At 68.9% G+C, this 12,394-nt stretch overlaps 1 protein-coding gene across 10 annotated transcripts in view; it reads left to right on the forward strand.

Annotated features, from left to right (window-relative positions):
* PLEC (plectin) overlaps positions 1-12,394 on the forward strand; it is a 53,235-nt gene that overhangs the window by 19,037 nt on the left and 21,804 nt on the right. For 4 of the 10 annotated variants that reach the window (XM_044244792.1, XM_044244791.1, XM_044244793.1 and 1 more), the window contains 3 exons: positions 10,850-10,911; positions 11,278-11,367; positions 12,289-12,366. In XM_044244792.1, the coding sequence (XP_044100727.1) occupies positions 10,850-10,911; positions 11,278-11,367; positions 12,289-12,366 (230 nt within the window). Of the gene's footprint in view, positions 1-1,052; positions 1,739-3,437; positions 3,520-5,011; positions 5,043-5,768; positions 5,942-7,264; positions 7,458-9,949; positions 10,192-10,849; positions 10,912-11,277; positions 11,368-12,288; positions 12,367-12,394 lie in introns of those variants that run through there. The other 6 variants (XM_044244790.1, XM_044244797.1, XM_044244798.1 and 3 more) reach the window with 6 other exon arrangements.

Raw genomic sequence — 12,394 nt, forward strand, 5'->3', positions numbered from 1 at the left:
GGACCCTGCTGGGGCCCCTGACCCTCTGCCAGTGCGCTGCTTCTCTCCCCTGCGTCTATCCCCCCTTATACACACGCGGCCACGTGGCCACCCAGGGCAGGGTGTCCATGCAGCAGTAGGGGCGCCAGGCCTGCCTGGGCCGGTGGGGACTTGGTAACTGATTTTCTGTGGCCACTGAGCTTTTCTGGCTTCCAGCAGCTGGCCTGGGGCTTGGGGTGGATGAAGGCCTGCCCAGAGCCCCCTACTCTGCTCGCTGCTCTAAGTGTTTGTCGGTTCCAGAGGCTCTGTTCCTGCATCCCCCCCCCCCCCCCCCCGCCGCGTTGAGTTGGCTTGGCAAGGGAAGTGTTAAATAGAGTGTCGCAGGCCTGGCATTTGGAGGTGGGGGCCCTGCTCCTTTGCCCCTTTGACCGACAGCAGCCAGTGGTGTCGGCTAGCCGCCTGGCCATGTGCTACAGCAGCTGCTGCTTCCGTCCTGCCTCAGGCCTCTGCTCCCCAAGACCCCAGCTTTCCACCCAGATTTCTGCCCTGCTCCCCGGACCCCAGCTCTCCCCTCAGACCTCAAGTGCCCCAGCCCCCAGGCGCAGACAGCCCAGCACCCCACTGTCCTATCCTTGTCATTCCACGAAACCCCGAGACCACAGCCCTGAGCTGGGTCCCCAGCCCGAGCACCCTCCTGTCCTCTCTGCTCCCTGCTTCCCTGCTGCCCATTCCGCCACCTTTTCGGCTTCTTGGTCCTTGGCCGCTCCCCGACACCACCCCCCCCACCCCCCACCCCCCGCCCCGTCTTAGGAGCCTTGAAGGAAGTGTTTAGAAACTGATGTAATTACTGACGTCGCAGCTGTGGGCCCGGGAAGGGAGGGGGGCTGTTGGGGTACCGGTGTGGCAAGGTGCCCCCTACTCTGCGAGGGGCCCCTGCTGGCTGTGGGTGGGAGGGGCCGCCGGTGCTGCTGAGTCAGAGGGGGCCGGCCCGGGCGGGAGGGCGGGCGGAGGCTCCGCAGGCGGCGGGCAGGCGACAGTGCCGGCAGAGCCTCTGGGAGCCAGAGAGCCCGGCGCGAGAGCCCCCAGCCCCGGAGCCCGCGCCCTCACGCTCACTGCGGTGCCCGGCGCCAGTGTCTCGGCTGTGCCGCGGGGGCCTGCTGGGCCTCCTGGACCTCCTTGGCCTCCTCCCCGGCCCCGCCCGGCCTCCAGGCCCTGGCAGCCATGGTGGCCGGCATGCTCATGCCGCTGGACCAGCTGCGGGCCATTTACGAGGTGCTCTTCCGCGAGGGCGTGATGGTGGCCAAGAAGGATCGGCGACCCCGCAGCCTGCACCCTCACGTTCCCGGCGTCACCAACCTGCAGGTCATGCGCGCCATGGCCTCCCTGCGGGCCCGTGGCCTGGTGCGGGAGACCTTCGCCTGGCGCCACTTTTACTGGTACCTCACGAATGAGGGCATGGCCCACCTGCGCCAGTACCTGCACCTGCCGCCGGAGATCGTGCCCGCCTCTCTGCAGCGCGTGCGCCGCCCCGTCGCCATGGTGATGCCCGCGCGCCGCACCCCCCACGCGCAGTCTGTGCAGGGTCCCCTGGGCTGCCCGCCGAAGTGGGGTCCGCAGCCAGCAGAGGACCCTGCCCGTGAGGAGCGGCGGGTCTACCGTCGGAAGGAGCCCGCGGAGGAGCCGGCTGAGCCCCCCGTGCGGCCCGCCGCTGCCCCGGGGAACCTGGGGATGCCTGGTCCCGAGCCGGCGCCAGCCACAGGTCAGCGGCATCCGGGCCCCAGTTGTGGGGGATGGGAGCGGGGTGCCCGGCACAGGCTGGTGGGCTGGGGTGGGCAGCACACGTGTGGGAAGGTCGCTTACGCGGGCAGGTGGTGCTCTGTCTGCCTGGCTGCTCAGCCGCTGGACCCACGTGGCTCCTCCTTGCGGCTTGAGGACCTTGGGGTGGGCAGGCTATGGAGGAGCACTTGGGCCACTGCCAGGCCAGCCCCAGGCTCTCCCTGGGGCTAGGGGTGGGGCTTGGGGGCCTGGACTGGCAGGCCCAGCTGCTCCGCACAGCCCTGCCCCACACCCGCCTGTCGCCATCCCCGGCCCTGCCTTTGGCCTGAGCCTTCCTCGCGTGTCCCCATGGCATGGCTGCCCCTAGGCCCTCTCTGGGCCAGGCTGTGGGGCGCAGAGGACGTGCCAGAACGGGACGTGGTGGGGGTTCTCTAGTAGGGTGGCCCGGGCCAACTGTCTGGCCTTTCTGAGCCTCAGGACTGTCTAGGGCGGGTGACATCTACCCCCACGGTTTTGTGGCTCATGTGGTTTTGTGATGTGGGACAGTGACTGGGAGCGGGACTGCCGTGGGGTGGGCGACGGCCCAGGGGGTGGCCTGGGGTTGGGGGAGAAGAGCGGACCAGAGGCCAGGGTGCGGTGGGCGCTGGGCCCCATCCTGTGTCTGGGCCGACGGTGGAAGGGGCTCCCAGACGGTAGAACAGGTCCTGTGGTCCCAGGGGTTGCCAGGGGACCCTTCACAGTGTCCTCCCTCCGTGGCATCCCTCTCTCCCCAAGCAGCTTGTGCTGGCAAGACTCAGGTGTCCCATGTAGCTTGAGGCTCACGCATGTGCTTTCCCAGCCCCCTGGCCTTGGTGCTGACTTGGGGTGGCCCTGGTGCCCCAGCAGAGGTCAGGCTTGGCTACCGTTCGTCTTTGTGTCTTGTCACCTGGGGAGGAACGGGGTCTCTAAGGGTCTGGGAAGGGGGCCTGCCAGGAGGCTGGCTGGTTGGGCACGAGTCTGCCAGGCGAATAGGGGTCAAGTTCTATTCAAGTTCTGGTGTGGTCTCGTTGGCCCCACGAGGGCTGGGAGCCCATCTGGGAGGATCAGTGAGGTTGCCGGCTAGAAGAATGTTCTCGGGTGCTCCCTGTGGCCGTGGAGAAGTTGCGTGGATCTTCCAACTCCTCTGTCAGTGGGGCGACAGCGCCTCCCACAAGGGGACGGTGCGTGCTTGGCTGGGTGTTTGATCAGCACTGACTCGCGTCCCGTGGCCAAGTTCTAGCCCCGGGGCCTCCGACTTCCCGGGCCTGGACGAGCAGGAAGATGCCTGGGGGAGCAGAGAGAGGGACAGCGGTGTGGCATTTGCCCAGGCTGCAGACCCATAGGGGCGGGAGGGGGGTTGGGGGGGAGGCGGGGGCACGCTGCTGCCGGTGGGCCGGTCGGGGCAGGCATCGAAGACGGGTGGGCCCTGTGGGCTCCACGGAGGCTTGGGGATGTCGGGCAGCCCCGTCCACTGCACCACCTGGGCTGGTCGGACCCGTTGCCCCACCAGGCTTCGGCTCTGCTGGCTCTGGCTCTGCTCACTGACTCAGGGGTGGCCATGAGGAGGAGTCACGGCTCCCAGAGCTGGGTGGGGAGGCCAGGGCCCGAGTGAGCCCTCCCTCTGCCTCCCACCCTCCCCTCCTTCCTGTCGTCCCTGCCTTTCCTCCCCGCTGGCTCCGTGGCCTGGCGCGTGCTCAGCCGCCATGGACAGGTACAGCATGGAGGAGCTGATTCAGCTGGGCCAAGGTAGGGCGGAGCCCCCCTGGGGGGCTGTGGGCGTGGGGGCTCCAGCTGGGCTGGGGCTGGGGCCCTGGGGGCGCTGGGGACCGCCTGCCTTGCCTGGGACACCAGGACACGGAGGTGCAGGATGAGCGGGTCCCCTCTCAGACCTGCCTGTGGGTGTGGCTGGAGGCCACGGGAGGTGGGAGGCCCCGTCTAGGTGGGCGGTGGGGGACCACCCACTGCCCCGGAGGGGTCCTCTCGCTGGCCGTGGAGTGCTGGGGCTGCCTTGAGGCTCCCCCCAGAGCCACGGGCTGCAGGCCGTTGTTCTTCAGAAATGAGCTTCTGAAATGGGGGCTTGGCCAGTGGGTGGTTTGGGGGCCGGCCCGGGCCCTCTTCTCATAGCGGCTGGTCACCCCAGGTGGACCGTGGTGCCTGTAGCCCAGTGGTCGGAGGCCAAGTGTGGTCTGCTGTGGGGTGACCGCAGGTGCCGGCCGCTGCCCGGGCCCCCAGGGGCCGGCTCCTGGCTCTGCACAGGCTCCCCATCCCTGAGGCTTAGCCAGAGCATTCGACTTCCTTCTGGGGTTCTCTGAGGTTGAACTAGAATGTGGTGCTTCATGCACAGGAAACGATAGAAATCCTTTTTAACTCTTTGTGGGCCAGAGGCCTGAAGGCCCCAGGGAGGAAAGGGTGGCACGGTGACCCCCATGTCCTGTTTGCTGGCCAGGTTGGGCTCCAGGCCTCCAGGATGTGGCTTGGGCATGCCTGCTGACAGTGACCTCTGGCGTCGGGCCTCTTGCAGACCAGAGGCTGCAAGGGCTCGGGGTGGGGCCAGGGCGGGCATCGGGGGCAGCCTGGGGCAGGGTCCCGGGGCCTGTGCTGCAGGGCTGGCAAACCTTCCTGCGGCTCAGCCCGATTTGGGGCGCCCTGGGTGTCTGGCTGGTGGTGTGACCTTGGAGAGGCTGCTCTGTCTCTCCTGGGCCAGGTGTCGTGTGGACTGACTTGTGTGGGGCCCGCTGGGAGAAAGGGAGCCAAGCCCCCTGCGCCTGTGGCCTTCCCCGAGCCCCCATTACTTCCTGCGCCCTAAGTGGCAGGGCGGGCTGGGCAGCGCTGTCTCCTCCCATGGGCGGGAGCCCCCCCCAAGCCTCAGTGTCCGTGCTGGGCCTTGTTCTGAGGTGGATTCTGACGCCAGGTGGCCTCTTATTATTAGAATCACGGGCAGGAGCCTGGGGCTGGGTGGCGCCGCCCCCGGCAGGACCGGACTCCGGTGAGGGCCCCAGTGCCCTGCTCTGCACGTCATGTTCTAAGTCTGGACGAGTGACGGGCCCTGCTTGCTCTCCTCAGATATTTATATCCCCCCCTGCCCACCCCTCCCCTCCCCCATGGGCACAGGCTGCTGCTGACCGCGGCGCGGCCGGCCGTGCCCTCCTCCCACCGCCACTGTGGGCTCGCGGCCGCCTCCGAGGGCTTGTGACCCTCCGCACAGCCTGCTCCCACTCCCTGTCTGCCCCGTGGGCTCCTGCTGCTGTCCCTAATGAAGATCGTGCCGGGTAGGTGGGCCGTCTTTGAAAGCTTCCTGAGAGCCCACAGGGGCCCGCGGGGCCATGGGCCGGAGGCTCTGTCTGTCCTTTCTTCCCCACACACACCCTGCCCTCCCAGGCCACCGCCCCAGCCCTCCCTTGGACCGTGTTAGCTGTCCCACATGGGGGTGTTGGGGCTCTGGGGGGGGTGCTTGGGTCTGCTGCAAGCCTGGGGGGGGGCCAGAAGGGGCCGGGGTGCTGCCCCCCCACCCCTGCTGGGCTCCTGGCAGCTGTCACCAAGAGGGCTTCTTGGAGGCAGAGTGGGGTGCTGGGACACTGCAGTCACCCTCCTGGGGAGGCATGGGGGGGCCATGCTGAGGCTGCCCGGGCTGTGCTGGGGGGGCGGGCTGTGCGTCACTACAGGTCCCTCCTCCTGGCGGGTGTGGCTGTGGGGAAGCAGGGGTTAAGGTTCCAGCTAACCTTGAGCGTGCTAGCTCTGCGTGGGGACAGCCGAGCTGGGCGCAGCGGGAGGTGGGCGGGGAGCTCCGAGTGTCCGGGAGGGAGGAGGAGGGGGAGGAGGCGGGCGGGAGCACAGCTGGGGCTGTGGACCAGACCGGGCGCCGGGGCGCCGGGGCGCCGGGCAGACGGTGTGGTCGGGCGGTCCCGCAGGCTGGGCGGTCCCAGGTCCCGGGGCACCCCCCCCACACACACACACCCGTCTTCCAAGCAGGGAAGGGAGGGGTCTACCGGGTATCTGGCCGCCGGCTCCCAAGGGCGGTTCCGCCTGCTGTGCCCACAGCGGTGCAGCACCAGAGCCATGGAGCCCTCGGGCAGCCTGTTTCCCTCCCTGGTGGTCGTGGGCCACGCCGTCACCCTGGCCGCGGTGTGGCACTGGCGCAGGGGGCGCTGGCGGGTGCAGGACGTGCAAGGTAAGCGCCTCTGGCAGCTACCACCTGGACCGAGTTGGGGCTGCGGTTCAGGGACAGGAAGGGGAGGGAACAGGGAAATTTAGCGGAGGGAGGGAGGCGGCCCTCACCCCGCCCCGCCTACAGCCGGGCCGGGCAAAGGAGGCCCTCCTGGATCATCCAAGCCCTGCTCTAGAGCCCCCGCCCCCAAACTCCTCTGCACCCACCTGCCCAGGCTGGGGCTCCAGGGTGCGGGAGCCTCTGAACCCCAGCCCCACCCGAGGGAAACGGGCAGGGTCTTCAGTGCAGGGCCCGCACACAGTTGAGCGCGGAGCTCCCCTCCCGTCTCTGGTCCTGCATTCCTTTGCGAGGAAGGCCTCTGCCCTGCTCCCAAGGACAGAGGAACGGGCGGCTGGCAGGTGTAGGGCAGGTGCAGGGCTGCCGTCCTGGGGCAGGTCCTGGGACAGGCTTCTGCCCAGGACTGAGGTGGGGCTGGGCCTGAGCACCCTTGGCCGGGCCGAGGACTGCCACGGGGCAGGCAGCCAGGCTGCCTCTCTGCCCCACCGCCTGCTCAAAGTCACCCGCTCTGGGTGCCCGCCTGCGGCAGCCAGGGACCGCCCAGCAGGGATGGGGTGGGGCCTGCCTCCTCCTGTGAATGGGGCGGGGGCGGGGATTGGCCTTGGGGCCTGAGGGGCTGCCCTAATGGATTTGGAGCTGTGTCTGGTCTGGGCCTGGGTGCACCTGGGGGGCAGGGGCTCCCAGTTTGGGTGCCAGGCCCACGGGACCTGAGGACTGAGTCAGGATGGGGCTTCTAGGCGTGGCTTTGGGGACCGGGGAGCCGCGAGTGACTCAGCTGCGGGGCGTTTAATACAATGCATGGGGCCGGCGCTTCTCCCCGCAGATTTGCTCTTTCCTCCTTTCCTCCGCCCACTGTGTCCCCCGACCCCACCGGGGGAGGGGCTCCTGTTCCGTTGCTGTCGTGGGCTGCCCTGCAGTGCCCCTCAGTTCTGTTCTTGGCAGTTCTCAGCCCTCTGCTCCCGGCGCCGTCCCCAAGCGCCAGCCTCTGGGAGCGTCAGTCCGTGGGCGTCAGTCTAGGGGAGTTTCCCGGCGCCTCGGCGTCCCCCGAGGCTCCCGTCCGCGGGAACCTGGGCATCCCGCGGGTTCCCATGCCCCTTTGTTCTGCCGGGCAGCCTCCCTGCGCCGCCAGCGCCCCGGGCCCCGCGGGGTCCTCTCCTTCCAAGTAGGGGCGCGGCTTTCCGGCGCGCGCTGGGCGGGGCGCCCCGCCGGGGGCAGGTTCCTCGGGTCTGGGCCCGGCGCCCGCTGCCGGCGGCCTCGAGGCGCGGGCTGGGGAGCAGAGGCTGCGCGCGGTCCTCCTAGCTCGCGGACCCCAGGGCGCCCGGGCTCATGGCTGCGGCGGGCACAGGGCGGGCGGGCGGCGCCTTCGCCGTGCGGGAGGTCGTGCTGGAACGGCCGCGCTGGCTGGACGGGGGCTGTGAGCGGGCCCGCAGGGGCTACCTCTACGGGCAGCTGTGCTGCGTAGGTGCGTGCGGCCGCGGGGCGGCGGGCGGGGGGCACGGTCTCCCGGGGAGCCGGCGGCTCCGGGAAGGGGCGGAGCGCGCGCCCCAGGTGCAGCCCCGCCCCCCGCTGCGGAAACACCTGGGAAGGCGAGCTCGGTCCCGTCGGGCCCGTCGGTTCCTCGTCGGGAGGCCGGGGTTGGGAAGGTGGGCGGGGCCGGCCTGGGCTTTGGCCGCGGTTTCCTTCTGCGTTGGGCACTAGGCCGTGGGCAGTCGGGACGCCGGGGGAGGGCGGGAGGGAGGCGCGGCGGCGGCGGCGGCGCTCCAGGCCCTCTGCGGCCTTGGGGCTCTCCTTGGCCAGCGGGCTACCCTCGGTCCGGAGGTTTCCCGTCCCAGGAGCGTCTTCATTAGCTGTGGGATCTTCAGCCCGAGTTTCCACATCTGTACAAAGGGGCGATGATAACCCTGAAAGGGTCGTGGGCGGCTCCGGGGGACCCCGGCTGGCGGCAGAAAATCTGCTGTTCTGGACAGTACAAGGCGGGAGCGCCCCTGCTGGGGAGGGGGCCAGCTGAGGCCGGCAGTGTTGGGAGGCCGGTGTGCCTGGGGGAGGGCACGCAGGCTGAGCCAGCCTGGGAGGGCTTGCCTCTTGGTTTGAGGGCCTGAATCTGATGGGGGAGGGTAGCCAGGAGCAGGCAGGGCTGGGAAGAAAGGCCTTTGGAGGTGGAGGGAGAGGGGGAGCTCAGAGGCAGGAGAACTTCCCTGGGGTAGCAGATGCTGCGGCTGCCCACCCACCCCAGCATCCTTGGAGACCCCGAGTGGCAGAAAGCTGGAGACGGAGCTTGGGCTGGGGCCGGGGGTGGGGGCTCCCACCGGTGTCAGACTTCAGGCCCTGGCTCCTGGGTCCTGTTTGTCCTAGAATTCCCTGCTCGCACCTCCTGGCCCATTCCCAGGGACCTTCCCCAGAATGACACCCACACCCTGCCCGGCAGGGACCCCCGCCTCCCCGGTGCTGGTGCTGGCCTTGCCCAGTGGCTGCTTGTTGCACGTGCTCAGTCTAGGCTTCTGGAACTCTGCGCGGCTACCAGGGCAAGGTGTCCTCTGAAGGGGCATTTCTGCCCACTCCAAACCTGAGAAGGGGGCAGGTGGGTGTATTGGGAGCCAGATTTGGGAGGCCTTCGGGAGCGTGGAGAGCCGATGTCTGGTGGGGTTGTGGAGACTGCCTCCCCAGGCCACCTCGCTGCCCCGGGCTCTGCATGGGGGGTGGGGAGTGTGGAGCTGGACCTCCATCCTGCGTCTGGAGCCAGGTGCAGAGCCGGGGCTCCAAGCCTGAGGGTCTGGCTGTGTCACTTAGATGTGGGAGGCGGTGGGGTGTTACCAGCTCCTCCTGGCAGGCGCCCCCTTTACCCCGTGGTGTTTGGGCGCCCTCCTGTGGCCACAGAGGGGCAGCACGGACGGGGGTGGGGTGAGCTTTTCCCGGAACCTTGTCGGGAGGCTCAGGGTAGGGGGGGCTCCCGCTCGCAGCTGGATCGCATCAAGCCAGATGCTCTGACTGGAAAATTCTTGTGGCTCTTTGGGCGGCCATAGGCGGGTCTGTCCAGACCTGAGGAAGCCGGGCTGCACCCGGGTACCCTTCGCTCCGCCTCCCTTTACAGCCCTGAACTGCTGTTCTCTGTGAGCCCCGCCCGACCACAAACAGCCCCCAGGTGTGGTTTCCTCTCCTGTGAGTCACTCGGGTCCCCTCCCAGACCCTGACTCACTGGTGCCCCCTCCCCCCGCTCCCCAGTACCCCCTGCACCCCTCCTCCCCCCAACTCAGGCCGAGTTCCTGCAGATTGGGGCTGGGCGGTCCTGCCTGATGAGTCAACGCTCAGCTATGTGCCCGCTCCTGCCCCGCTGTGTGCTGTGCCTCTGGACATGGGGCACTTCTCCAGGATGTGCCTGGTGGGCAGCTCAGAAGGGCCGGGCCGGCACGGGACCATAGTGGCTCCTGAGCTGGGGCATCAGGGGCCTAGCAGGGGGCGGAGGCCAAAGAAATAGGGCCCAAGGGTGTGATCTGTAGGGCTGCAAGAAAGAGGCGGTCAGCTCATTCCCCCAGCTCAGGGTCACTCAGCCTGGGGTCCCAGCTGACGGAGTGGGCAGGCTGAGGGGTGGACCTGGGCTGAAGCCCTGAAGGGAGGTGTGGCCTCGGGGGGGCACCCTGGGCCCAGCCACACTCAGGCACCCCTCCCTGTGGCAGGGTGTCCCGTGGGGTGGCTGGGGGGCTGGAGTGGTCCTGGCAGCAGGAGGTGTGCAGCAAAGTGCCAAACCCTCAAATCCCTGGGTGTCCCTCTGGGACTGTGGCAGCCGGTGGGTGAGGAAACCCCTGGGTTTCCTGTTTCTGTGGGGCCCTGGGTGTGGCCGTGGGGGAGGGGCCACCTTCCTCCTTCCCGCTGGGGGGGAGGGGCGTGGGCAGGGCGGGGTGGGGCTCGGGGCGGGGACAGCAGCCCGAAGGAGTCCAGCGGGCAGGGAGCGGCCACACCAGCTCTGCCTGGAGCCCAGCAAGCCCGCGGGTCCCGTGCAGCGCCAGCCTCCAGCTGCCTGTGTGCCACGAGGGCCGGAGCTCAGCGCGGGGGGCCTGGGGACTGAGCGCCAGAGGGGTGGGGCGGCACCATGTCTCAGCACCGGCTGCGGGTGCCGGAGCCCGAGGGCCTGGGCCGCAAGAGAACCAGCTCGGAGGACAATCTCTACCTGGCTGTGCTCAGGGCCTCGGAGGGCAAGAAAGGTAGTGGGCAACCCTGCTGGGCAGGGCCACTTCCTGCCGCAGGAAGCCTGGCACCCGGCGGGGGTGGGGACCCTGAACGCAGGGACAGAGCCTGAGACCAGCTAGGGCCCCGGGGCCTGTGTGACACACCCCGTCCCAGTGCAGAGCTGGGGTGGGGGTGGGGCGTGGGCAGCCACTGGTGCCCAGCATGGAGAGGGCTGGCCTGTGTTGGCAAGGCTGGCACTGGGCTCTGGATCTTGATTATAGGGCCGTGGTGGGTGGGGGCTCCCTGGGCCCCGGGGAAGCCGGCTGCCCTGTTGGGAGGGTACAGCTTTCCGCTCATCCCGCCCCTGCCCTGGGTCCTGACCGGGAACCTTTCTTCCCCGGGTCTCTAAGGCAGCGTGTGTGGGGGTGGGGCAGCCGGGACTTGGACTCTGCGGGCCCAGAGAGTGGCTGCCAGCTCTGGACCCTCCCATCTCCAGAGAGAGACAATAGGGGGATTGAGCGGAGGAGGCCCCTCGCCTGCCCAGCACCCGAGCCCGCGCGTGGGAGGGTGCTGGGTCTCTGGGATTCTGAGACCCTCTTCAGGTGCCGCCCACTGCGTCTGCCTGGTGGTCGCCTCCTGGGGGCCCCTGCGGCTGCTCCCAGGCCTCAGGTCACCTGGCTTTGTCTCTCTCAGATGAACGGGATCGTGTGCAGAAGAAGACCTTCACCAAGTGGGTCAACAAACACCTCATCAAGGTCAGTGGCGCGTGGACGCGTGTGTGCGGGGCCCTGGGGTGGAGGAGGGCGCCCTGGTCCTTCGGCTGGAAGGAGCGCTGCTCTTGCTGTTGGCCGGGGCTCACCTTTCCTCTCTGAAACCTGTTATTCTCTCTTCTCTGTGCCTCCCCCACGCCGCTCCTGCTCCTGCCTCCTGTCTCCCCTCTCCTCCTCCTTCTCCTCCTCCTCCTCCTCCTCCTCCGGCCTCTCCTGCTCTCCTCGTAGCACTGGAGGGCAGAGGTAGGTGCCTCGGTGGGGGCGGGGCACATCCTGGGGTCAGGGCCTGTCCCCTCCGCCACCAGGGCCTGGTGGCGGCTGTGTAGCAGCCCACTCTTGCTGTCCCCGCAGGCCCAGAGACACATCAGCGACCTCTATGAAGACCTCCGTGATGGCCACAACCTCATCTCCCTGCTGGAGGTGCTCTCCGGGGACAGCCTGGTGCGTGTCCCTGCCCGCCTGTCCCCTCCAGGGCCCCGCCTGCCTCTCACCTGGACGCCCCTGCCTGCCTTCCTCTCTCGGGGCCTTTCCCACACGCCCACTCCACATCTAGCCTGGCCTCGGCCCCTCCTGGGTCTCCCGGCCTGGAGCGTTGGGCCCAGCCTGGGAGTGTGGCCTGTTCCCCGGGCCGTGGGCTCGCGGCCCCGCTGCTCTCTGTAACCTCACGCTCTGCTCTGCTTTGGTTTCTCTGCTGCTTGGACTGTGAACCTTGGCCTCTGCCCTTTACCCTATGCCCTGCTCTGGCCGGGCAGCCAAGAGAGCGGGACGTAATCAGGAGCTCGCGCCTGGTGAGTGAGTGGCTGTGCGTGCTGGCCGAGGCCGTGCACGCTCCCCAAGACCGGGAGCCCGGCTCACCTGGGGCTGGTGGCGTGCGCTCCCCAAGACCGGGAGCCCGGCTCACCTGGGCTGGTGGCCCATCCGGACCCACCTGTGCCTGGCGCTTGGGGAGGCAGGTGGCTCTGTATCCAGCTGCCCGGTGTCCTGCCTGTGGCGGTGCCCGGGACTGGGGCCCACCAGGGCTGCTGCCGCCATCCAGGAGGACCCTGCCCCCTGTGCCACTGCCCTCCGCCCGCGGCTTCCTGGCTATTGTCTCCTCCCTTCCTTCCTTCCCACAGCCTGGGCCTGGCTCCTGGACTTCCAAAGCCCCTGCCGGGTCTGGCCTCTGGGCCACCGGTCCCCCTTTTCTAGCTGGGAAGGGTGACGCGGGGACATGGGAAGGGCTGCTGCCCACTGGGGAAGACCCTCGGTCGGTTCCATTCCCGCAGTTGCCCTGGAGGTTCTGAGGGCAGGCAGGGGGCTGCGGCTGGAGGTGGGACCGTGCCCCTGCCCTGGGGTTCTGACTGCCCTGGCCTCTTCCCGCAGCCCCGGGAGAAGGGGAGGATGCGCTTCCACAAGCTGCAGAATGTCCAGATTGCCTTGGATTACCTGCGACACCGGCAGGTGAGGCCACTCGGCCAGCCCGGCCCCG

The sequence above is a fragment of the Neovison vison genome, chromosome 4 (genome assembly GCF_020171115.1).
Source record: "Neovison vison isolate M4711 chromosome 4, ASM_NN_V1, whole genome shotgun sequence".
Classification (NCBI taxonomy): Eukaryota; Metazoa; Chordata; class Mammalia; order Carnivora; family Mustelidae; genus Neogale; species Neogale vison.